The sequence below is a fragment of the Typopeltis vanoorti genome, chromosome 20 (assembly GCF_054136105.1).
Source record: "Typopeltis vanoorti isolate ZY-2024b chromosome 20, IOZ_Tvanoo_1.0, whole genome shotgun sequence".
Classification (NCBI taxonomy): Eukaryota; Metazoa; Arthropoda; class Arachnida; order Uropygi; family Thelyphonidae; genus Typopeltis; species Typopeltis vanoorti.
The window spans coordinates 16,534,828-16,561,776 of NC_143568.1; the positions used below are offsets into that span (position 1 = coordinate 16,534,828).

General features: G+C 36.0%; 2 protein-coding genes across 3 annotated transcripts in view; both read right to left on the minus strand.

Annotated features, from left to right (window-relative positions):
• Nucleotides 1–8,903, minus strand: part of LOC150095253 (protein phosphatase 1G) — a 167,263-nt gene extending 158,360 nt beyond the window's left edge. For both annotated transcript variants that reach the window (XM_090410084.1, XM_090410083.1), the window contains exon 1: nt 8,628–8,903. In XM_090410084.1, the coding sequence (XP_090266210.1) occupies nt 8,628–8,738 (111 nt within the window). In that variant the 5' untranslated portion in view covers nt 8,739–8,903. The remainder of the gene's footprint in view (nt 1–8,627) is intronic.
• Nucleotides 8,904–21,620: 12,717 nt separating this feature from the next.
• On the minus strand, nt 21,621–22,256 carry LOC150095254 (zinc finger BED domain-containing protein 5-like). Its single transcript, XM_090410632.1, has one exon. It carries the CDS (start codon nt 22,254–22,256, stop codon nt 21,621–21,623), a length of 636 nt encoding a protein of 211 aa, XP_090266758.1.
• Nucleotides 22,257–26,949: the final 4,693 nt, after the last annotated feature.

A 26,949-nucleotide genomic window follows, 5' to 3' on the forward strand; every position in this document is an offset into this window, starting at 1 on the left:
GACAATAATTTTCAGTAGTCTCAGGGATCTGTACTTTTGTTCACTTTCTTTGTCCCATACATATATATTAACATCTCTTACTACTACCAATCCTCTCTCTATTTTACTGATGATAGAACACTCCAAGTTTAAAGATCTTTTATAAACAATACTTTAAACAATAACCTTCTTACATTTCTGAACTTCAATGCTAATAAAATGCAGTTCTATATCTCACAAGAAAGAACTTACTTCACTTTCTTAGCTTTGATAATATCTCATTACAGACAAAATCAGAATTTTTTTTTTTCATGGCAAGGCACAAATACATAGCATCTTCAGCATCCAAAAACTCAGGATACTTTTCCACTCAGTATATTGCTGTCTTACCTCTACAACTGATAACACTATTGTGCTAGAACCATTTGCTCTGACCACCTAGACTCTCCACAGAAATCATACCTGGGATGTTCCCCTTCATATAATCAACTCTTAGCTCATCCCCCAAACCCAATCCCCTAAACAAACACACAAATCCATTGCCATTCTCTATATCCAGAGCACCTCAAAAAACATTTCATATGCTCTAAAACACCTCTAAGCCATACCAAAAACTAGACACCCTTATCCACTCACAAAAAGTTCTTCTCCATCATCTGGACCATCCTGAGTGTACTGCAGCCCTTGTTCCTGTACATTATCCTATTTTGAGCAAACACGAAGAACAGTTAATATCTGCCTAGAAGTATGCAAAAATGATGTCCATTACCTGCACTACTACAGCTTGTGGAATAGCAGATGCCATAGATACAGATCACCAGATTCAGAGGAAAAAATCCTCCCTCTAATAAATCTGACAGACTATTCTTAAACTCTAACTCAGCATTCCAACATAATCAAATTTTAAATTCAGCTGCCCCACTTTTCCAAACATCTGGGAAACCATCATGAGATCTTTAAGTTGCTATCATCCAGGGGTGCTAGTTAGGAGTGTACAATCACACTATTAAAATAGTGTTAGCTTTCTTGCCAGTGTGCCTGCATCTGGTGTATACTTAGTGTTGTTGTTTTTTTTCTGTACATCCATGAGGATGCTTTGGTGACCAAGGCATCCTCATACTAGCATAATTTCTTAACTGAATAAATTTACTATTTATTACCTATTGGTGTGTTTACACCAATAGATAGGTGCAGGACACTAGAGTGTACAGAGGATTTGAAATTGGAAGTGATCACCATTTAGTCTTGAGCAGGATAAAACTGAATTTCATATTGAAAAGAACATGTAAGAAAATGAAAGAGTTTGAGAACTGGAACCAAACCTTGGAGATTCAGTAGCAAGTCTTAAAGAAAACGTTGATGGATTCAGCCAGAGAGGCATATAATGAGGATGTCTGCAATGATTGAAAAATCAGAAATCCACAGTGGACACAGAAAGTTAAAGAGGCAGTGAAAGAAAAGAAGAAAGCATGTCGAAAGTTCCTGGCAAATAAATCAGCATGTGCTCTTAGAGAATACAGAGACAAATGTAAGAAAGCTAAACAACTGTGTAAAACTAGCTAAACAAAAGCCATGGGAAGACTTTAGTAAAAACATAGAAAATAAATATCAGGAAGGTAGCAAAATATTCTGGAGGCTGTTGAAAAAGCTCAGAAATTATTATTATTATTATTATTATTACTGTGACACCTCAAGCCCAAAGACTCATCGAGGGAGGGCACCTACTCTACAACTCTCCATCTCCACCACTCAATCCAACCACAGAGAACTGCATCATCTACTGCCCACCAACACCAGTACTTTCAGAGACAATCGCAAACATTCGAGCCCACGGCAGGATTCAAACACTCAGTCTTTCGACTGGAGAGTGAATACGCTAACCACTTGGCCAACCAGACCAGGATGAAGGATAATGGTGACATGAAAACTGGAGAAAGAGATATTGTTGATGGATGGAGTAATTACTTCAAAAAATTGCTAAATGAAATAATCAGTGACAACGAGTGGTAAAAAATACTCAACAGGCATGCAATCAGGAATACATATCCTTACTAAAAGCCATCAAAAACCTGAAATGTGGAAAGGCAGCAGGAGTGTATGATATTCGACCAGAAATGCTCAAGTAATGAGGTATAAAAGTCTCGAAGAGGGTGCACTGCATAGTTCAGAAGACCTAGACAGATGGGACGAATTCCAGATGATTGCAGTAGAGCTTTCATAGTACCCATATATAAAAAGGGAAATAAAACTGAATGCAAGAATTACAGAGATATTTCCCTACTGAGTGTTCCTGGTAAGATTTATGCAAGTATACTTGAGAAACAGTTGAGAAGGATTGTGAAAGGGAAGCGTGGTGAAGAACAAGCTGGATTCAGGTCAAATAGAGAAGGTACTATAGGAATGTACTAAAAAGCCGAGGTGTAAGAGGAAATGAAGGCAGAGGATGAGCAGCTGGTTTGATGAGCGTGGATCTGAATTGTAAATGGGTATTGACCAGGCAGCTGCTTGTGTTCACATGAGTAAAAAAAAGCAGGAGGGGATTGTAGCAGCTAGTTCAGAGGAGCAGTGCCCATAAATATATCAGTAGGAAAGTGACTAGAGGGAGAATCCTTTCCTTAATGGTTACACAGTGATCGCAATTCATCATAAAAATTATGGAAACGTGTTACAGTAAAACTTCAGTTTAATATAAATCAAAAGAATCACTCGACATTTTGACCTTCACATTAAGGTCATCCAACTGGAGTATACACACATATACAAAGAAATAAGCTGCACTGTAATCTGCATGATATGCTAAAGTTACATTGATTAACTCAACCGTTAAAACTATTGGCCTGACCTCTGGTGAAAAAAAAAACCTTACATCAAAGCTAGAGTGCTGTTATTATTATTATTATCTATTTGGTTACAAAATAATTATAATTAAATTAAGCTAGGACAAACAATACATTTGTAATCATGCCTATGATCAATCCGGTCTTGAAAACTATGCATAGGTTCTTCTGGGAAAAAAATAAAAATAAAAAATGCTCCATCACATAAGAAAATTTAAAGACTGTTTTTAGGATCTGCAGCTGCTTTCAAAAATCAACTGAATTTAAATAAATACAGACACTTCTCAAAATTTGGAAAACATTAATCCTCAGAGATCCCAGTTTACAGTCTATACCTCTTACAAGCACCTACAGAGGACACCACACCTATATCCACTTGTTTCATTTAATATTGTGTTGTTTCTGCATATGTCTGTGTCCAAAGTAACTTGCAGGGACACTTTATAGACACCAGAAATCGAGAGAGGAGGGAGACGATCTTTAGCAGAACATATAAGGGTAACAAGTTTCGGGAGGGACTTAAATGCTGTTCAGAGGTTTTTTTTTTAAAGTTCCTGGCTATTTTTGTGGATGTACCCTGGACATAAGGGATGGTGATGGCATTCTTGAAATCCTTCTGGAGAGAAGGCTGAGGATTTAGGGGCAGGGGGGGGGATTGATTTTTTTTTTTTAATTCTGTAGGAACTGTAGTCACTGGATAGGAAACTGTTGCATATATGGTTCTGTTCTGTTGAAAGAGAGGTTTCACTGGAACAAATATTGTAAGCTATTGGTTAGAGTTTAATGATGCCATATTGCTGAAGGGTGGTCCTTCCTAGACACTTTAGTCACATGCCTTACAAATGGTAACCTCTCCTTCACCATATACAGAAAACTCACTCACACAGGCAGATACATGCACAAACTTACACCTCCCACTGAGTCACTACAATTTTTCTCTTTGTTCTTTAATTTATGAAAACCAGTGTATATGATCACATTATGAAAGAACACATCATTAGGCAGATACCAAAATTATAGTTAATAGCAGCTCTAGCTTTATGCAGATGTTATTACAAGCCCAGAGGATTTCTGAACTAAAATGTTGTAGCAAATTGGGTATGAAACTCGCAATAAAAAGAGAATATGAAAATAGGCAGGGACATTGAAAACATCAGCTACATCCTGAACTACATCGATAAACTTAAAGAACAAGTAAAATATTTTGGTTATTTAGGCATAATTTTTAGTGATGACAAATTAAAATATGGATCCTTACGATGCAACATTTGTTGTATGATGAGGATTCAAATAATAAATTTATATGGAAGAGAGAAATTAAACAAAACACTAAAGTAATTATATACAAGGTCAAGACAGTGTTCATACAATTTTAACTTATGGATCCGAAAGCTGAGTTAGAAATAATGGTTGATCAAAGATTGGAGATCCAGATTCTGTTCTGAGAAAAATTAGGAGTGAGCATGTGACATCAATGGCAGAATCATATTAAAACTTAAGATATTAGCAAGGAACTTGGCACTGTTACCATTCAGAAATATGTGAGCACAATTAATCTAAGGTGGCATGGTTACTTAAACAGAATGGGTAAGGAAAGGTTAGCAACAACAGGTATCTGATGGAAAAATACAAAGGAGAAGACTAAGATCTAGCTGAGAAATCTGAAAATTAACAGAATAATTTTGAGGAAAATTCTCTTCATAGAGTACTAGAAGCTGGTACTCATGAAAAGTTTATCTTACTATAGTACACCCACAGATTCGAGACCTTTCAACACTCCTGCACGTCAACAGAAGAAGAATCCATTCCAATAATAGGGTAATCAATCCGTATTGTGAGATGAGTTGTTTATTATTACACGTCAGAAAATTAACTTCTGTTTTATGATCATTGTAGTTAACTATGTTGCTTGTATAACAGTTGGAAAATTTTACCTATAAAGCACATGATTTTGAGTGTTCGCGACCAATTCGTACGTCCTTCATTTCTTTCTCCCCTTCAACATGAATCGACTATTCTTGGCAAGTCTCCAAGCGAAGATCTCTAAAGCGTGGGCATATTATAACTATTATTATAGTATTCCATATACTCCTCTGGATTACAGGAGTTTTAATAATAATAAACTATTGAAAAGTGTACTGTAAGGAATTAATATTAATAGAAACATTTTGTTTGTTCTTGAAGCTGTTCTTCGCATTCTCCAACAGAAAGTAATGGATGATATTAATACCTATCTTCCCTCTCTCTCTCTCTCTCCAAGATTCCCCACATTATGTGTTACTGGATTGATACAAGTTATATCCTTTTTTAATGACAGAAACAAACAAACCAAAAATATTATAAACAATATATCTGGCTGTTTTATGCTTGTGTGTAAATCCACAAAGTACTATGTGGGCAGTTGAAACCAAATTCAATGGAATAGGTTGGTTAATACACCTTCTGTCCAAAAAGAAACCGAACTTTTGATAGAAAATAAAACACAGACCAATCATAATTATTCAAATCATTTATTTCAATCAATATTCTCTCCCTCAGCTTTGACACAGAGTTTGGAACAGTTAATTCATTAAATGAGTTTTTTATATCAGTTTTTGGGATACTGTTGAGGGTCGTGGTTACTGCCACTTGAACATTTTCAATGGTGTCATATCACTTTCCTTTCATTGGCAAATGAAGTCAGGAAGAGAAAGAAGTCACAGGACGCTAAATCAGGTGAATACGGTGAGTGATCCAACACACCAACTTGGTTTTTGCTCAAAAACTGTCTCACAATGTTTGAACGATGAGATGGTGCATTATCATGCAAAACTTACCAGCTGCCTGCATCACAATATTCATGCCATACGCAACGAATACTCGCTATCAATCGCTTCAAAACATAGAAATAAAACTCACCATTGGTCGTTTGGCCAGGTGGAATGAATTCTTTGTGGATAATGCCCTTGGAATCGTAGAAACAAATCAGCATTGTCTTTACTTTTGACTTCAAGCAACTTTTTTTCGAATGCTCCTCTTCTGGTGGTCTCCACTCAGAACTGGCACTTTTTCAGACTCAGGCTCAAACACCACGTTTTGTCATACACCACATTTTGTCACCAGTAACGATCATTTCAAGGAAGTTTGAGTCCTTACAAGAGGTTTTAATGAGGTGCTTGCAGTGTTCAATTCAATACATTTTTTTTTGATCATCGGTCAACTTGTGGGGAACAAATCGCGAATTCAATTTACGAAGGCCCAAACTCTCGGTCAAAATGTTGTGCACAGCTGATTTTGGAAACTCCAATCCATCTTCAATCAATCTCACGGATGATTTCGGGTTTACTTTGAAGAAATCACGCACATTTTGGATGTTAACTTCGCTCAGTCCAGTTTTTGGACAGCCTGGCTTTTCATCGTCCTCAAGCATCTCACGACTACTTTGAAATCGCTTAAACCACTCTTAAATTTGAGTATGGGATAAGCATTCATCAATGTATGCTTTTTGAAGCATTTGATGTGTTTCAGTAAAACTTTTACCAAGTTTATCGCAAAAGTCAATTGCAGCCATCTGTTTGAAATTCATTTTCCAACCATTCGTCAAAACACACTGTCACTCTTAGCACTATAACTTGGCTTCTAATGAAACAAATGTCAAACAGTTGACACAACACTAATGAAGGTTGCCGCATTCGACAACAAAAAGGTACAACAGGTCGGGCCATTAGTTTCTTCTATTTTCGAAAAGTTTGGTTTCTTTTTGGACAGAGGGTGTACTTAGTCTCATAATATCCTTGTATACTGTGTGTTCTGGCCTAACTGGTTTGCCTTTTGCAAGAAGAAAAACCAGTTTCTGGAAGAAAAAAAAAAAAAACCATACCACCCTCATATATGAGACCTTCAGATGAAAAGCCCCAATAAAAGCTTTTCACATACTAGACAGGATTCGAACCCAGATCTTTCTTACTGTAGGGCATCATCCCAGGGTTAAAAAACAAAGGATGTGGAAGTCTGCCCAATTCTTTTTTTAATACGTATCATAGTCCTGCATTGATGATGTCTGTGACAAATGAAATATCAGAATTATTAAATCAATATTTAATTTATACCACAGTAGAATATATTCATTTGATGAAACAACATGAGTTCTGCTAAGTTATCTATTCCCAAACACCCTAATTTACACTATAATCTATTATGTAGCATTCTAATGAAGATAACTGCAGTTCAGTAATATCAGTGTGGCTGTTTTGCTTATTAGGCCAACTATCACCGTACTAAACAATAATAAAAAAAAGCATTAAAGCAAGTGATTTTTTAACAGGGTCTTGTTTTAATACAGAAAGTATCATATAATCTGTAGAGTTCATTATTCCTATGAACCTATTCCTGAATTCTGGCCTTAAAGTAACCAAGACAACTTGCTACTCCTGATTTCGGAGAAAATCAAACAACCAACTTTTTTTACAAGAATGTGCACAGACAGACACACCAATATCCCAATCTACACCATAATTTTATATTGCTAATATCTCAGCTCTCCACCTCCATTCCCTTCCTAGCATCATCTCATGTACGTACTCCTTCGTTTACAAGAAAGCTACATGGTTTTATATAAACCAAGAAGTTAATCACCTGCCACAAGATCCCAAAAGGCATAAAATTTTTTTTTTTTTCCCCCTATGAGTGAATTTAATCCTGACAGTGTTTGATGTTGATGAATGCTAGTAAGAAAGTTAACTTTAACAATGAACAACTCTAGGGTGAATTGCAAAGGTGATCCACAAAAAAGGAAAAAGGAAAGTAGTCTGAAAAAGTGAAACCACAGAAATAATTTAATTAACCTGTATACTTAATCTTTCTGTTTTTGTAAAAATCAAGAAATTTACAACCTGGTTCACATATCAAAAGGAATCTAATTATTTATTTTCTATGAGTGAATTGAATCTTGCTACTGTTCAATGTTAATGTATGCTAAGAAGTAATCGTTGTTTGATGTAACAATGAATAAGCCTAGGTTGAACTGCAAAGGCGGGCTACAAAACAGAAGTACAAAGGCCTGAAAAAGTGAAACCATATAAATAACAAACTGATGAATGGCTTAAAACGGCTGCAAAAAAACTCACAAAATGTAATTAATCTGCACACAGCAGGAAATTATTTAAAAGCAATTAATTGTATAACATACTCAAACGCGAAAATTACATAACCTGTTCAGTTCCAATTAATATACTGCACTAAAAAATCCTGATACTCAAGTAGAACCACAATTTCTAAATGAAGAAATAATGTTAGCCAGACTTTTAATCAGTAACATTATAACAGCATATATTGGAAGGCATTGCAATCTAAGAAACTCAGAATGTTGGTATAGAGGCATATAAATTATTAAAAGGATTTTATAGGATTGATAGTGATAACCTTTTTAAGACCAGTGCAGGGAGAGAACGAGGGGTTATCCCTGGAGATTGTGCAAGTGTGGTTAACAAGGGTGTTAGGACTAGATTTTTTGCTTGGAGGGTTGTAAATGGGTGGAATGCGTTGCCAAAGGTGATTGTGAATGATTCATCTATGAATGAGTTTAAGGGGAAGTTTGACTGGTATTGTGTGAATAATGGTTAGTATGTCAATGCTGGGTTTCCCGCGATGAGTCTTTTGACTCCATGGAGGCACCTTATATAATAATAATACTTTCAATTCAAGAAATCTTGGATAAATTAATGTGAACAGTAACTGTATACCGGCTTACTCATGTAGCACAAACAAATCAACGGCTTGACAAAAGGCTGCTAAATTTTCAAATCACAGATCGAAAACATTTGGAAATCATACCTCTTGAGTTCGACGCCAGCCTTGCATTGAAGATGCGCCATAGTAAAGTTGATCAGTACTCTCATCAACTGAAACTTTGTCTGTGACAGGTTCTGACAAATATGCACCCATTGAGAAATTTGACTTGCTATTATTAACGATGAGTTTGGATATAAAAATAACTCTAATATATGCCAAATTCAGTTTTTCATGGATTAAAAGTAGAAACAAGCAACTGAACTAAAAGCAATTCATATACATGTGAAGAACCTAATTAAGCCTAACAAAAATTCAGCGCTCTCCATGTGCGAAAGCAAACATTAACCAATAGCAGAAAGGGTAACTATGTGCGCATGTGCATAATACGACGCCATCAACCATCAGCAAATGTTTGAAAAAACCACAGGATTTAATAACTGGAGTTCACTACAGAATAGACAAATGAGTTTCAACTTTACGTTGATAATTAAGAAAAGAGGCTATAAAATAGCAGTGGACAAATATCCAATGTTATTTTCTAAGGAAGTGGACAGACAAGTTTACCTTTAAAAATTAGTAAAGGTTTCAAAAGCAATCGAGAGTTAAGGGAATAAACTGCTTAGTACAGACAAACTCTATCGAGGAACCACTCAAATCACTTTTTTTCATTAACACTCTGATAACAGCTTCACTATCCTGATAGTTATTTTTAACAGTATATTCTGACAAGTAACAAGAGTATCATCCATGTAAATTTCAAATTGAACACTCACAAGTCATAAAATGAAGATCAGCAGAGAATGCATAAGATATACATTATTCATCAGCTAGAAGGGAAGCTTTCTATCTTTCGAATAAACACCTACATGAGACTTAATATTCATCCAAACTTTGATTATCGTCACTCATTATAATCTACTGCAGCGCTGTTGATGAAAAGAGTATATTTTATTAAGACAACGTTCTTGTCTATGGACTTCGAACAGTCATTTATAAATAAGATCATTGATGATTATGAAGTTCCTTAGACTCTTGTTTCCCAGAAATTTACCCACCATCCCATCTCTTATATTAAAGACTTTCGAGAGAATCAATAAATTTTTTAAATTTGTTAGACTCAATGTAATTTTCTTTTCTTTTCTCATAATAAACTAGATGTATACTCTATGCTTCAAAACAACAAACTTCTGCATTTAGACAACCGATATTTGTCAAATCACGTGAACTTTGGATTATTTTGACAAATGGACCATTAATCAAGAAAGGGTATATATACATATCAACTACAAAGCAGGTGATTATGATAAGCTTAGGAGGAAGCTTGAAGCTGTGCCATGGCATAAAATGGAAACGTCGCTTTGAAAGTACCAGTTCTCGTCTGATCACTGAAGTTAAGCAAACCTGAGTCCAGTTAGTAGTTGGAAGGATGCCACTCGGGAACCCTGGGTGCTGCTGGCATTAATTGAGCAGACATCCTCTGAGTAGGAAGGAGGAAATTGAGACTTTTCTTTCTTCAATGGAGTGAGATAACAACCGAGACGACGTACATTGCCAAGGCGGCGAAGAGCCTATATGATATGGCGAGTCGCCCTAGAGATTAGCGGGGTGTCGTTATGGTCAATTCGGCGTTTTCGACGATGATCGTTTCTAGCCACCGTAGCACAATTATAAGAATAGCGGAAAATTGCGCCCTTCGATAGGAAAAAACCTGGGTTCGATTCTCGTCGTGATGAGGGGAATCCTTATATGGGAATTTTCAGTAAAAAGGTGAGTTAGCTGATCTTATGTGGCGGTAGTAGCAGGGTTTCCCTTACTGGAAACTTGTGTTTTTCATCCCGGATACAGACAAATCGGCCTCCAGAACACACGCAATTTACAGACAAAAATGTTGTTGGTGATAATGGGCGACAGATGGCGTTGATGGTAGTAGTGGCGTAGTTGGAGAATTAAGTAGTTGTGGAGAGGATGAGATGTATTTAGTGAAGTAGAGTAGTGTGCCCTCCCACTATGACTCTTTAGACTCCATTGAGGTGTCATAATAATAATAAAAATAATAAAACTTCTACAAGGGAAGAATGTTAGTAATGTATGGAGTTCAAAGGTGTATCTAGAGGAAGAAATATTAAATTGTATACCTACATTAAGGAGGGTTAAACACGGAGGAATCAGATGGGTGAGAAATGTCATTAAGCATAACTAGCACACTCATGAAAGGTGATCGTCACACTCATAAACAGTATAAGGATCAGGCAAGAAGGAGAACTAGTATATTACAGAAGACAAAATCGTATTATGAGAAGTAACTAGACAACCAGGCGAAATGAAATCACAGAGTACTTTTGTTTTGTTGCAAGTAATAGGAAGAATGCTGATAGACATGAGGTGACAGAAGCAGATGAAATAGTTGATTTACAGAGTGGCTATATTGAAAGGGTATATCATCCAAGTGAAGATGATTGATGCTGTGACATATGCGTGAGAGAGAGAGAGAGAGAGAGAGAGAGAGAGAGAGAGAGAGAGAGAGAGAGAGAGAGAGACATGTAGGAACAAAGGTGAATGAATTGCAGGTTCTCAGGACATTGGAGAATCCCAAAGTAAATACAGCTATGGATTAGATGAAAATATCTAATCCCATTAGATTCGAGGATATTTGATGAACGTCATCGATTAGTAACGGTGAGAAAATATAAGTAATAATTTCAAAATTTTACGAAAAAAACAAACCTATCTGCCGCAATGGAAATAGCGCTTGAATCCTCTGCCCTAAACCGCCGAAGATTGACTTAAGTTCAAGTCTAGTCACCAATGGAGGAACTTTTTCTAAGCCTTTCTTTAACCGGTTCCCGAGTTAGTCGATCTCTGGCTCACGCAAGCGAGGTTTTTCGCTCCCTGTAAACTAAAACAAAATCGACCATAGAACCTACATTGTTTTAGACAGTGACACATCCTGCTAGGCTTAGGCATCAAGAGATGGCAGCACTTGTTTGCCCTTCTCTTCATCGGTTGCCGTTTATAAATAGGATAGTCATGGGTAAGCTACCTCTGATTGGTTACCGCTGGAGACTGGACTGCCCACTCAGTCTCCAAAAACTAGATAGGATTAAAAGGCCTGGCCTACGCTTTAAAAGGGAATAAAAGGCGTTAGCTGATTTTTAGCGATTTATGCGAAAAAATCAGTTAACACCTTTTATCCCCTTACAGGGATTAGGCGAGGCCGTTTAATCCTATATAACTTTGAAAGAATGAGTGGGCTAATAACACTGACTTAACTTATTGTATTTATTTGTTTTATAACTGTGCGAGATAAGTGAATTAATTAGTCATTAGTTAAATAAGTAAAATGTGTATATATCCTTAAAAATATATATTGTTGTATTGCACCTAGCATAGCAGAAAAATGGCAACCAAAACGTCTTTGTTGGGTGAACTAAATTTCTATGATTTTGTCCAGATTAAATATATCAGATGTAATCGTCGTGAAGGTTGAAGGATAAGTGGAGGAAGGAAACTGGTGAGTTAGATTGTAATAACTATTTTGAGTGATAACTCGGAGATAACAAACTGTGTCATTCTAGAGTAGAGAGTACTGATAGTAGAACGGAAAATTAAATATCGGTGATAATGTACGGTGGGGAGAGTTAGGAAGAAGATAGAAGACCTCAATAAAGAAATTACATGCTTGATCATAGTCCTTCACAGGAGAAAGCGCGAACTTTCTACTCTGAAGGACTGAGATACCAAAGCAAGGAGCCCAAAGTCGAAATGAAAATTGAAAGTATAAACGACAGAAAGAGCATAAGAAGTTAATTTTAGGAATATTTCTCTATTAAGGGGAATACGGCACGAAAGCACTACAAAAGCTTGTTTTCCCTAGTGCGAAAATTAATAATATTACTGATACTATTAGAATTCAGAAATGGAGGGTGAAGAAATTGATTGGTTTGGCTGAAACCAATGACCAGAGAGGTGAAAAATACTGTATGAAAGAAGGTGAGAGCTAATGAATGAACAAGTATGTTCTTCAGAAGGATTGATGTATAGTTTGTGGATCTATGGCCTCAGTTTTATAAACGGAAAGATTTGCACAATGCATATTGATTGCACTTAAATGGAATCGGAGTTATGACTAGATAAATGTGTTCACCGAGATTATGAAAGCATAATCTGAGGTAAACTAAAGAATCAAGGGTGAATGGAAATGAATATGTGTTGAGGCACTTAAAAAGTGAATGAACAAAAAAATGGGGAAGCTAGTTTTAATATACTAATGTTACATGCATCAGGAATAAGGGGGATGGGTCTATCGCTTCGGTAAGTGAAACCACACCAAAAATTAAAGGCAGTAATCAGACTTGGTTAACAGCAGATGAAGCAGTTACAAGGATAGAATGTGATGTGTTTAGCATTTTTAGAGAGAATAGAGTAGACAGAACATAGGATGGGGTACTGCTAGTAACTACAGACGATTTGCAACTAACAAGATTAGTCGGGAAGACGGCAATTCTTTTCAGGTAACCTAATTGAGAATCAGGCAGATAGGGAACATGTAAAACTGCTTGTCGTTATGCCAAGGGAGAATGATTTCCAGTGAAGATGTGGAAGCCATGGTTCAGCAGAGTAATACAATAAGTGCAAGTCCAGCCATTATTATTGGGATGTATATCTAGTTCAGAGACATATATTGGTAGGACGAAAGATCACATGGTAGTGAGGAAATAAATTCATACTCTTACTGAGACATAATTACTTATAGCAAAATGGGCTTTAATATGCTTATAATAAAACTCGATGTTTGAGAGTGTTGGGTGTTGTTATTGGATCAGAAGATCTGTCCATAACTAAGGTGGCTGCATTCAGTTGGGCAATGACAGATCATGGGGTCGGAGGTAGCAAAACATTTAGATATTCCAGTTAAGAAGGGGTATACATGAAACTATATATACCCCTTCTTTGCATCATCATCAACAGACAACTGAATAAAAAAAATCAGCTAACGCCTTTTTATTCCCGTATAGTCAGAAGGCGAGGCCGTTTAGCCCTATCAAACTTTTGGAGACTGAGTGGGCAGTTCAATCTCCACTGGCAGCCAATCAGAGCTAGCTCTCCCAAGGCTATCACTAAATAAGAGGCACACAGTGAAGAGAGACGGCTCAACAAGTGCCGCCATCTCGTGGTCCCTGACCCTAACACAATATATTTAATGCCTGAAATAATATCGGTTCTGCGGTCGATTTTCTTGAGTTTGCTGGACGAAAAACTCGAATTTCTGGGAGAAAAAACCCGCTTGCCCGTGCCGGAGATCAACTAACTCATGAACCGGTCGAAAAAAGTTTAGAAAAATATCCTCTAGTCGACAACTAGATTCGAAACAATGTTTTCATTCTTGAAGTCAAGCGCCATGGTGTTCAAACGCAACATCCACTGAGCTACACAGGCTCCTACTGCATATCTATACGTCTATATATCTGGCTGCGCGTGATTTCTAAAATTAAAGGCAGATACTACTGTTTCCTGCAGAGGACACTTTTCGATGGTTAAACATTGCAACACATTCGCGTTAATAGTCCTGCTGTGCGGTCATAAATATCTTTGAGCCTTTTGAACAGACGTATAGCTGGCACATCAAGCCAAATTCTTAGCGTTTCATGGGTTTTACACCACTCAGAAGGTGATACAGAGTGTGCGCTGAAACAATAGCATTTAGTAGCTGTCATTGGTTCTTGTGTCGACGCATGTATACAAAGTAGACATTAGAAGCAGAGGGTTTTTCCATTAGGCGTGTCATTCGAGTTGTCTCTAATTACACTAATTGTCCTATATATGGTATACAAATGATAAATGTCTATTTACTGCATTTAATGATAACTAGAGCTACTTGTTTTTCTTGCTTGTTCAGTATAGCCCATCTGTTGAGGTTGGAAAATTTTATTAACGGTATGGGGACATTTTTATTCTACTCTTCGGGAACAACAGAGGTAGTAAATATTTATCTATTCCTGAATAAAAATGAATGCTTCTGTGCATTGGCGTCCGCAGAAGAGGCAAACGGGGCACTTGTTCCCCTCTCAGGATCCATTTGTGAAAAAAATCATAATTAAATAATTCCATAAAACTGTTCAATAGTGAGTCCTTTTTATCGTAGGACTGGACACTCTTAAAATACAATAATCTGGTTGATCCATTCGTCGAATTTGGTTATTCGCGTATAAACTCCAGGCTGAAAATTACATACTGCTGAATAACGACCTCTCCTTGTCCCTATAAGGTAACTAAAAGGCGTTAGCTGATTTTGATTTTATTTTTTTTTTGATAAAAATGTATTGATGTAATTATTTGTCTTCAAGCTTTGCCTCCCTCTGGAAAATTTTCTGCGGATGCCCATGCTTCTGTGTATTGTAAAAAGTGTTAATACTAGCATATGTGAGATATCTATTATTGATAAGACAGAAGAGAGCTGATAATAAAATATAAAATAAAATATAAAAAAAAACTAATGAATGTAGGATTCCCCTAAGTGTGGAAAATTGCGATAATGATCGGATATTACGTATCCTATTATTGCGAAAAATGTGTACTGAGTCCCAGTAAGCATAAGAAAATTCTTAGAAAACGAAGCGAAATACATATAAACCATAGAAATACACATAACACGCACGACAAATTTTACGGGATGATTTCTAGATCAATCAAACCATGTATTACTGTCACGCCCAAATGAATCACCTGATCAACTTACTTAGTTCATTGGTTTAGCCCTTCTGTATAGTGGCTGTTTATTATTGGTCAGTTGTTTATACTTTTCCTTTCCTCGAAAAATTTTTTTCATTATGTCATCATAAATTCAGAACCGAAGAACCGCAGAACATTATCGTTTCATAGGGCGAGGCAAAATGCTATTCATACTCTCCTTTGTTTGATATCTAGGATACAATGAAGGGAAACTTTTTGAGCTATTAACTTGCACTATGAGGGCATGGGGGTAGGTACTTGATATAAAGATGGCTTTAGGTCTTATACAGTATGTATGTAGTGGTATTTTTCATTGTAGTTTGCTGATTGCTGTATCAGTTCATTAGCGTATGTAGTCGTTTTCAAGAACTTTGATGCTAGAGAGAGTAACAAAGATTAGATATATGGGATATTTGTGTCCCGATGAATCTGAACGTTTCTGGAGAACAATGGAGCATTTAGAATCATTCGTAAACATTTGTTTTGCACTCGTTGCAATTTAAGAATGTTAGTATTGGAGATATGGCTCCCAGATGGAGAATCGCGTGTAATTATAGGACGAATCACCATCTGACACAGAAGTAGTTTGTTTCTTTTGTCTAATTTGCTGTTTTTGTTAATCAGGGGGTAGAGTTGGCAATGGATTTACATAACTGCACATATATGTTCTTATATGTGTGCAAGCTGTTGAAGCTTAGTCTTTTGTCCAGCAGTACTCCGAGATATTTGGCATCTGATTGCCATGGAATTTTGGTATTAAAGAGAAAGATGTGCCCTTTGGGAGATGCCAATAAAATCTTTTAGTGAAGAGCACAGCTACACTCTTATGAGAGTGAACCTGTAATATCCAGTCGGCAAACCATTTTTCTAATTGTAGAAGGTTTCCTTAATGTTTTTTGGTTACAAGGTGTGGATGAGATGATCTAGCTAATACAATCGTGTCATCTGCAAATCTGAAAATGGTACTTGATGAGGGCACTTGATAAAAGGGCCATGATGGATGACATGGGTTATGCGGGATATCTGCCATATAAATTGAAAATAGCACCGGGGTCAGTAAGGATCCTTGTGGAAACCCAGCTAAAATACGACCTTTGATTGAAACAGTTCCATTTATCTTCATGTGCATTGATCTGTCCATGAGACATGATTTTATTAACAGTATCATTTTCAACGGAATGTTAGCAATGATGAGTTGGGACTTGATGAGGGCACTTGATAAAAGGGCCATGATGGACAACATCGGGTTATTCGGGAAATCTGCGATATAGATTGAAGACGGAACCAGGGCCAATAAGGATCCTTGTGGAAACCAAGCTAAAATACGACCTTAAATTGAAAGAGTTTCATTTATCTTCACTTGCATTGATCTGTCCATGAGATATGATTTTATTAGCAGTATCATTTTCAACAGAATGTTAGCAATGATGAGTTTATATAACAGTCCATAGTACCAAATTTTGTCAAAAGCTTTTGCGATGTTTAGGAATAGAGTTTCAATGTGTTGTTTCCAATTAAATCCTGTGGTGATATACATGATCAATCTATGTATTTGTGCGGTTGTACTATGATATTGGCGAGATTCAAATTATTCCTGTTAATGCTTTTTAGTTTATCTACTGAATCTTGAAGTCTGGAGAGGACGATTTTTTCAGCAATTTTTCCTAAATTATAAAGCAGGCTAATGAACGATAATTTTAAGGTAGATGTGAATTTTTGCCCGGTTTATGTAATGGAACTATGTCTGCAGCTTTCCAAGAGGAAGGAAAGCATTGTATTCTGAGGATTGTGTTAATTGTGTTAGTAAGATGCATCCCTACGGGGCAATAAATTGATAACTTTGATGGCATTACAAATTCCTCAATTTGTAATGCCATCAGGATCAGGAGATTTTGTATTCTAAAGATTCTTTATGATGGCAATTATTTCTGCTGGTGCAGTAGGCATGATCAAGCTGGAAGTCTTGTCAGAGAGTTTTAGTGTGCATCTGATATACCGATAAATTCTATGTATATATATGGTTGATGTATAAGTTTTCATATGTTGGTCTACATTGCTTTTCTAAACTCCATGCTATGGCTTCTGCTTTTTTTCTGCATCCGTATGTGCAAGGCCTAGGTCTGATTGGAGAAGGGGATAATATCTAGTCTTGTTTCTGAGATTCCTCAAGAGTTCCTGATGGAATGATCAGCAGGGATGATAGATGTTAACTGACTTTCCCATTGTTGGTTTCTGTGATTGTTGAGAGCATTTCTGATTGAACTATGCAGTTTATAAAGGATTTTTTGTCTTGAGGAGCACGTGTTTTATGATATATTTTTCTTGCTTTGTTTTTCTCTTTATTAAGTCCATGATGTCTTCTGGAAGACGATTGGGCTTGAGGGCAGCTGTGGTTTTGGAGTCTGCTGTAAGAGCTACACTGATTTGGTTTTTGTGAGGTTTTTTTTATTGCTATTTGAACTTCTTTAGATCTTAATATAGGAAACACTCAATATATTTCGGAAGCACTTTTAGATAATTTTTCCCAAGCTATGAAAGAGTGTGTGGGTGGGTGGGAGAGATTTGTTCTTGTTTTCCTAGCTGAAGTAGAATGAGGTTATGATCTCAGGATAGTTCATTTAATGTTCTGAGGCTGTACTGATATTTAATATTCTGTAGAATGCCAATATCAAGGATGTTAGCTGTGACATTCGGACTGTAATGACTTAGTTCAGTGGCGCTTATCACAACAGCGAGTTATATCCTGTGTAACTGAAAAGGATGCGGCCATTTTCGTTGGTAAATTTACTGTAGCAAGTTGCATGTTTGGAATTTAGATCCCGATCGATGATAATGGGGTCCCTGATGCCAAGAATTGCATCCAGTTCATTAAAGAACATCATAAATTCACTTGTTCATGGCTTACATGCTATTCGCTCTATCCACCAACGCAGAAGACACACATACCACAATGTCAATATTTGATAATTCATTTGTCATTAATGAAAGTATTTCTACTGAGACTTATTCTTTCCTTTACATTTGCTATTTTGACATGGATTATTAATGATGCTTCACATATTTACACTTTTGGGTAATTCAAATATACCAACCAAATATCATTATTGTTTTCTAATATATTTTAAAACGAACCCATTGCTCCCAACTCTATGTAGATTTGGTTATAACTGATCGATAAATTAAATTATTCATAGTTATCCTGGAATTAATTAGAATTAATTGCATTGGACCAATTAAGATGTGCTATACATTCTTAAAACTTTCCTAAATCGATAAAAATGCGGTCAAATTGACTTGAATTTTGTAGTTTGGGTTGAATGAGCTACACAACAGCACACTGAACTGTTATGGGCAAGCGACTCCACTGAAAACATTGAATATCAAAAAGTAAGGAGGGTGAATCAAGTAGGAGTTAGATTGATGAGTAATATCATTAAGCAACAGCTGTAAAAATGGAGTAGAAAAGTGAAAAGAATAAAATGATCTGGACGATATACAAGGAGAAGAATGACCTGCTATCTTGTGAACAGTACATGGAACAGGCAAGAAAGGTGACCAGAATTGTGAAAAAAAAAATCCTTTTTGGTTCCGCATATGGAGTAGGCGAAGCTGTTTTAGCCCTATCTATTTTTTGGAGACTGATTGGACAATTCAATCTCCAATGGTAGCCAATCAGAGATAGCTGGCTCAAAGTTATCACTAATTATCCGATACATGGTGAAGAAGGTGGCTAGCAAAGGCTGCCATCTCGTGGTCCTAAACCTAGCACAATATTTCTAATGTCTGAAAATAGTGTGAGTTCTATGGGCTTGCCTCTGCCAGAGATCGATTAATAGGAACCGGTCGAAAAAAGGCTTAGAAAATGTTCCTCTAGTCGGTGACTTGATTCGAACCAAAATCATTTGTCGTGCAGTCAAGCGCTGTAAAGTGCAAACGCCACTTTTACTGAGCTACATAGGCTCTCTCTCTCTCTCTCTCTCTCTCTCTCTCTCTCTCTCTCTCTCTCTCTCTCTCTTTAATCAGCTAACGCCTTTTTTTTCCAGCATAGGAGAAAGCGAGGACGTTTAAGCCCTATCTAACTTTTGGAGACAGTGGGCAGTTCAATCTCCAATGGAAGCCAATAAGAGTTTCCTGGCCCAAGGTTATCACTAATTAATCGGTACACAGTGAAGAAGGCAGCTAGCAAGGACCAGTATTGTAACGAAGGCGAAATCAGATTATTAGAACAGATTAGCCGTGCAGGCAAAAGTAATTCCCAAATTACATTTTTGTAGAAGGAATGATTGTAGATTGATAACTTTAATGAATGCACTTGGAAGAGAGATAACAGTGGCAGATGAAATTTTTGAGCTAATGAGTGACCATAATGCAAGGGTATATCATTCAAGTGAAAATATTGTATGTTGAATAATTGACGTGGAAACAGAGGTTGATAAACTGGAGGTACTTAGTATATTGCAGAATCCACGGATGTATTGAAAATACATCAGTGGGACTAGGTAAGATGTCAACGAGAGTTTTGTGAAACGTGCGGAGGAGCTGAAGATCCCTTTGACTATGTTATTTAATTGAGTCATATTTGAAAAAGTCTCAAACGAGTGGGAGGAGGAGTAGACAATAATTCCTTTGCATAAAGGAAGATCTAAGTCTCTGCAGCAAATTATAGACCAATTAGTATTTTGGTAGTTTTGTTAAAAGTACTGAAATTTGTGTATATAGGGACAGAAAAATTACGATGTGTATTCCACATAGAGCATTGATTCTCAACCTATAGGATGCGCCCCTTTTAGGCGACGAAATATCTAAGGGGAGCGAAGAAAGTGGAAATCAAAGGAAAAATTTAAACGATTTATTGATTTAAATCGTTTACATTTTACGATTCAAAAACATTTCATGAAACTCTTTACTGACACAAAAACAATATAAAGACAACAACATAAAATACCCTCTGAAAATAAAATAATAAAATATATAAAATCCACTAATAAAATATATAAAAGTTAGATAGGGCTAAACGGCCTGGCCTACTCCCTATAAGGAAATAAAAAGGGGTTAGCTTATTTTTTATTTTTTTCTAAATCCACTGTATTGAATAAATTAGTTACGCTTATGGGAACATATCAATATTGCAAAAAATATCGAGCAACTAATTAAAACTCAACAATAACAATGAATCTAAAAATTAACGGCTTCCTTGGGCCTGTGTTGTGGAGCAAAACTTTTCATAGGATGGTGATACATGAGAAATTGACACCGTTAGTTCTATTTTAGTAGCTTAGTAGAAGTCGCTTTTGCACTCATGACGAAAGACTTTCGAATCTGGTCGCGGACTAAAGGAACATTTTCTAAGCCATTTCTTGACCAGTTTCTGAGTTAGTCGTTCTCTGGTACGGGCTAGCTGGATTTTTTTCCCAGAAACTCGGGTTTTTTGTACCGTGAACTCAAGAAAATAGGCCGTCGAACACACACTATTCAGACATTAAAAATATTATGTTAGGGTTAGGGACCACAAGATAGCGGCACTTGCTAGAGGCTTTCTTCATTGCATACCGATTAATTAGTGATAGCCTCGGGCCAGCTATTTCTGATTAACTAACAGTGGAGATTGAACTGCCCATTCAGTCTCCAAAGTTAGATAGAGCTAAAATGGCCTCACCTACTCACTATAGTTTAACAAAAAAAGGCGTTAGCGGATTTTTTTTTTTTAACATTCTATTTCTATATATAACTGAGATCTATATTTTGTTTTAAAGGCATCCACTGGTGGAAACACGATTTCACAAATTTAAGATGTTGGAATGGCAAAAGTGCAAAAACCGTTGATTTTAAAGCCGAAAATTCATCATCAACACCAGACCATAATTCAAACAGCGATTTAGATGCAAATTGTATTTTGATTTCGCCGCTTGATGCAAAGTCTATAAATTGTTCCTCTTCTTCAATTGAGAATCCTTCAGGGGTAATTTGAAATTACCCACTGGTATATTGCCATTATGTTGTCGAGTTATAAAATAGTTTCTAATAGTCAACGTCAACACTGATAAATCATTCAATAGTTGCAAATAAAACTTTGGTGCCTAGGTTCTGATAAATTCATCCGCATTTATAGACTAATATTTGTTGCTTTACCTTTTTGTTCCATAACTCTAGTTTTTTATTAAAAAAACATTAACTTTGTCACTCATTTCTAAAGTATTCTTATTTTTTCCTTGGAGTTGCAGGTTTAATATATTTAGTTTCTTGAATATGTCCTTAAAGTGGCTTAATTTCATCACAAATAAGTGGTCTCTAAACTTCTCTGCTCCTTCATGATTTTCTTCTTCCAGGAAGATTGCTGATTGATCTCTTAATTCGTAAAATCATTCTAAACATTTTCTCAATGATAACCATCTTCTCTGGCAGTAAAATGGTAATGCTGAATGTTCCTCTCAAGCCAGACCTGGCAAAGTTCAGCGTTGTTAGCACATTGTTTAAACCAGGACTCATTTCCTTTGCAGCAAAAGCTTCTCTATGAATCATGCCATGTGTCAAAATACATTGTGGGGATTTTTTCCTCACAAGGGCTTGTAAACTTTTAAGTCTTGCATATATAACTCGAGCACAATCAGTGCAAATTCCAAAACAATTTTTCGCCACTAAGTTTGTCCTGCTTCTAAAATCGTCGAATCTTTTGAACAATTTAGGTGTTGTGGCTCTTCTTACAGTTGGTTTACAAAACAATAACTTTCCAACTACTGATAATACATCACAAAATCGGGCATAACCAATTACATGACAATTCTTCTTGCTATCCGTTGCTTCGTCAAGAATTGAGAATAATTGCTCACAAAGTTTCTTCAAATGTTGTTGCACATCTTCACATGTATCACCAATTCGCTGACGAACAGTATCATTCGATAGAGGTAGGCACTGTAGATGATTAGTAAAACTTTCTCCAAACATATTTTCCACAGTATCAATATCAGCTAGCAGAATTAAGTATTTTCCGAGAGTGAGGGGCTTTTTGCACCTAGCTATTTTATATGCAACTTTGTAAGAAGCTAGTAAAGCTTTTTCATGTACAGACAAATTTTTTTAATGCTAGAATTTTGATTTTCATAACATTTCAGTTTAGCAGCAAAGACCTTTCGAGGTTTGTTAACATACTCCTTATGAAGTGTTTCCAAATGTCTCTTAAGTTTATTATTATTATTCCTGATACCTCCAAGGAGTCCGAAGACTCATCGCGGGAGGACACCTACAACTGTCTCAACCAATACACAGAACCTCTACTACGAAGCATCTCCATCAACGCCATCTACCGCCCACCTCCACTACACCTAGTATTTTTTGTCTGTAAATTGCGTGTGTTCTGAAGGGCCGATGTTTCTGTATGCGGGATGAAAAACCCGAGTTTCCGGGAGAAGAAACCCTGCTCCCCATCCGTATGAGATCGGCTAACTCACCTTCGATTGAAATCGTCCAGATAAAGATTCCTCCCGTCGCGACGAGAATCGAATTTACGCCTATTCCAATCGAAGGGCGCAATGTACGCCCTTCGATTTTTTATTTTTCATGCTATCAAAAGCCAAAATTTTGGAACAAATAACACCCAGTTGTCTTCCTTCATCATTTACTTCAGTCTTTGTAAAACTAAAATCTAAATATTGTGCTGCAAACTTTCTTGATTTTACTTTCGGAGTGATAATCTGTGAACTTGAATTTGTTGACGTCGACGCTTCACAATCATCATATGCCTGCTTACTTCAAATTAAAAAGTATCCATTTCTCTATACTAGAAATGATTGTTTTTATGCCATGTTTCACAGTCGTTGCGAACAGGAGAAAAATAACGCTGTCCATCATTTTCTCACTTTCGATCACTTTTACAGTGTTACTGCCGTTTTGATATTTCAAACCTTATTTATACTTTCAGAAACACTTCCACGAAACTCGAGACTTCCCATGATGAAATCGCAAATGTTTCCGAAAAGCAGATAAGATGCAACGGTGTGTGCACTGATGCGAGATCTATACAATTTTCGAAAGATTTGATGACATATTTAAATTTTTATAAAAAAAAAAAAAAGTTCAGTGGAATTGGCGCTTGCGTCCTCTGCTCTTGGCCGCTTGAAGTTAGATCTAGGTTCTAGTCTAGTCGCTGACTGGAGGAACTTTTTCTAAGCCTATCTTCGACCGGTTCCCGAGTTAGTCGATCTCTGGCACAGGCAAGCGCGTTTTCCTCCCGAAAACTCGGGTTTTTCGTCCCGTAAACCCAAGAAAATCGACCGTAGTACCCACATTATTTCAGACAGTGACATATCTTTTTAGGGTTAGGTACCAAGAGATGGCAGCACTTGTTTGCCAGCCTCTTTATCGGCGGCTGCTATAATTAGTGATAGAATGGGACAGCTATCTCTGATTGGCTACCGGTGGAGATTGAACTGCCCACTCAGTCTCCAAAAGCTAGATAGCGTATAAAGGCCTCGCCTACTCCCTATTAGGGAATAAAAGGCGTTAGCGATTTAAATTTTATGAATATTTAAAATTTTTAATTAATTCTTAGTTTGTTTTTCTGTTTTGCTAACGTTTTATGGGTTTTTTTCAGTGTCTTAATACAAGAATTGCAAGGGGAAAGGTGGGGGACGCAACAAAAAATCATATTAAAACAAAATGGCGCACAAATGAAAGACGGTTCAGAAACACTGACATAGAGGGATCTGTATTCCCGGAAATTTATGAACTTAGGGATTTGGGGTTAGTACTAGTAGATAGACAGTTGTAGTTTAGAGGGCATATTGCTAAAGTATCCAGGTTAACTCACATGATTAATTGGTAAATGAATATCACAAAAACAAGCAGAGATATGGAGGTTATTATTCTTCTTTATAGAGTCTTAATAAGATGGCCTCGGGACAAATGTGTTCAGTTCTGGTCTTCTAGGTTTCTTGGTGATGAGGAAATAGTGGAGTGGACGAAGAGGCGAATGTCCAAGATAGTGTGTTGTCTGTGGAATGCTTCCTAAGAGGATCGATTGAGGGTTTGTGGTTTGAAAAGTTGGTTGCTATACGAAAAGGATGAAATATTTTAGAAATTTCAGTTGTGGGAAATGTTTCATCGCTTGGTTAGAGGAAGAACAAGATCATCCCTAGAAATTTGGTAAGGGTGTGTGGTTAGCAATGCCATGAGAATTAGATTTTTCTTTTGGAGAATTGTGAATTAATAGAATTGATTGCCAGAGTTGGTACTCACCGCTTTGTCTAAAAATGTGTTCAAGGAGTGGTATGACAGATTCTGTGGATAGTTGGTTTCCCCGCGATGAGTCATTGGACTGTATGGAAGGGCCCGTACAATACTACTACTATTGTTGCTATTACTACTACTACTACCACTATTACTACTACTGCTATTTTTTTCGATGTCAAATAATACTTTATTATCTGTCAAATAAATTATGTACATATACATGCAATTTAATTATACATACAGTCTATATAATACATATACTACACGTATTTATATAATACATACAATTTAATATAATTACATACAATTTAAAAGATAATAGTACGATTTTTCACTTGAGGTTCAATTCAGATTCCAATTTATCACATATTTTGTACAGTGCACAAGTCATATAGTCAGTGGAGAATTCCATATGAAGGCAATGAAGCACGTGCCTACGGGTCTCAAGCTTTTGGGGGCCCAAGCCAAGACATTTTCCTATGGTGTTTTAAAATATATTAATGTTTTCGGTAAACATCATAAAAATCTTGATTATTTGAAACGAAATTTTTTCAAAACAATTATTACGTTTCAATATGTATTTTGAACAGCGCGCGCTATCTACACTTTAAATTCAACTGCATTACCAATGTAGGCGCATGGCGTTGTTGACAGCTTGGAGGTCACGAAAACTGATTGCATTGCTGAGATAGGAAGTTTCGCCTGGTTGGTCCTTAACTTCATTTGTTATTGAATCGTGTTAGAGTGAGGTGTTTGTTTCAAAAATAACTGTTTGGGTGTGAGTGTTTTCATTATTTGAGTGTAGTGCAAGTAAAAAAAAAAACTGTAAAATTGAAAAAAAAAACTGATAAAAAATTTTAAAAAATAAATAAAATAAAAAGTTTTATTATTTATCATCCGTTAACGCTTTAACAGGCAGAAAAATCCATTAGTTCAAATAATTCAAGGGTACAAAATTTCATTTATTTGCCACTTAACTTTTTATTTTTTTTTATTCTTTTTTTATTATTATTTTTTTGGGAGCCCCCAAATATAATTTACCTAGGGGCCCCAACTCTCCTTAATCCGCCATTGCATATAGTTCAAAAATTTGTAAACTATTACTAAAATCATTAATAATGACTTTAGTAATAGTTTATAATCAGTTATAGTTTAGTTACACAGGACAGATTACACAATTTTCTATCTAACTTAGTAATTTTTTTCAGTACAGAATGCTAGGAAAAATCTTATTTAAATTGCATAAATAATGATATTAATAGTGTGTTTTACATCTTTTTTCACATTCATATTTACAGTTATTCATTTAAATTTACAATCATTCAGTTTTTATTAAATCGACTATAATATTTACTTTCTTTGGGTGGCTCCTTCCTCGAAGCTTTGCAGAGCTTATCTGAATAATGTTATTGGTATCTTCATTATTGTTATACACCTTACTGATTATTTTGTTACATAATCTGCAGTCTTTGATTAAGAGGATTATGTTTAGATGAATGAGACGGATTAATCCCCCCTACTTCGAAGCTTGGGTTAGCTTTTATGAAGAGAGTGAGATTAGCCTTCACTATTTATGTTATTCTTACTGTTTATGGATGGGATGTAAGCATTGGATGCTGGTGATTTGTGATGTGTATATTAGTGTTAATGGTATATTAACTTTGTTGGTAAATTTTCCAGAGTTCGTGTTTTAATATTCTGTAGTTATCTATGTTTTTTTTTTTTTTTAATTTCTTGGTAGTAATAATTTAATTGGTAATAATAATGTTAAAAATTTCTTGGTAAAACTAATAATAATAATAATAATAATAATAATAATAATAATAATAATAATAATAATAATAATAATAATAATAATAATCTTACGTTGGTTAAACCGGTTAACACTAAGATCATAGAAAAATAAAACTTATAGAATTGTGAACAAAGATAATCAGGAAATCTCAGCTAATCACAATAACATGAACCTAAACGATGGGCTGAACTAACCTTCTTTATGTATCACACATCTTATGTTTGTCAATATAATATTATTGTTATTATTATTGATACACAATCAAAACAAGATTTAAACAACATTAAATTAATAAGAAATATTAGTTAACAATTTTTTGAATGGTGATATTGAACAATTGAGATTTTACCCAAGAAGCTAAGAGTAGTCTGTCAGGAAGCGTCATACAATGTGGACTGTTCCAACTAATGGTTTTTTGTAGGTCATATGGGATCACTTCGTTGATTTTTAACTGCTGTAAATAGTTGGATAGCTTCTTTGAAATTGCGCAGAGTGCACCGATAACTATTTTGTAGGTCACATGGGATCACTTCGTTGAAGTTTAATTGCTCTAAATAGTTGGATAGCTTCTTTGAAATTGCGCAGAGTGCACCGATAACTATTGAGATAACTTTA

Coding starts and splice junctions, on each gene's coding strand:
- LOC150095254 (XM_090410632.1), bottom strand. CDS start 22,256: ATGTTTGGAGAAAGTTTTACTAATCATCTACAGTGCCTACCTCTATCG.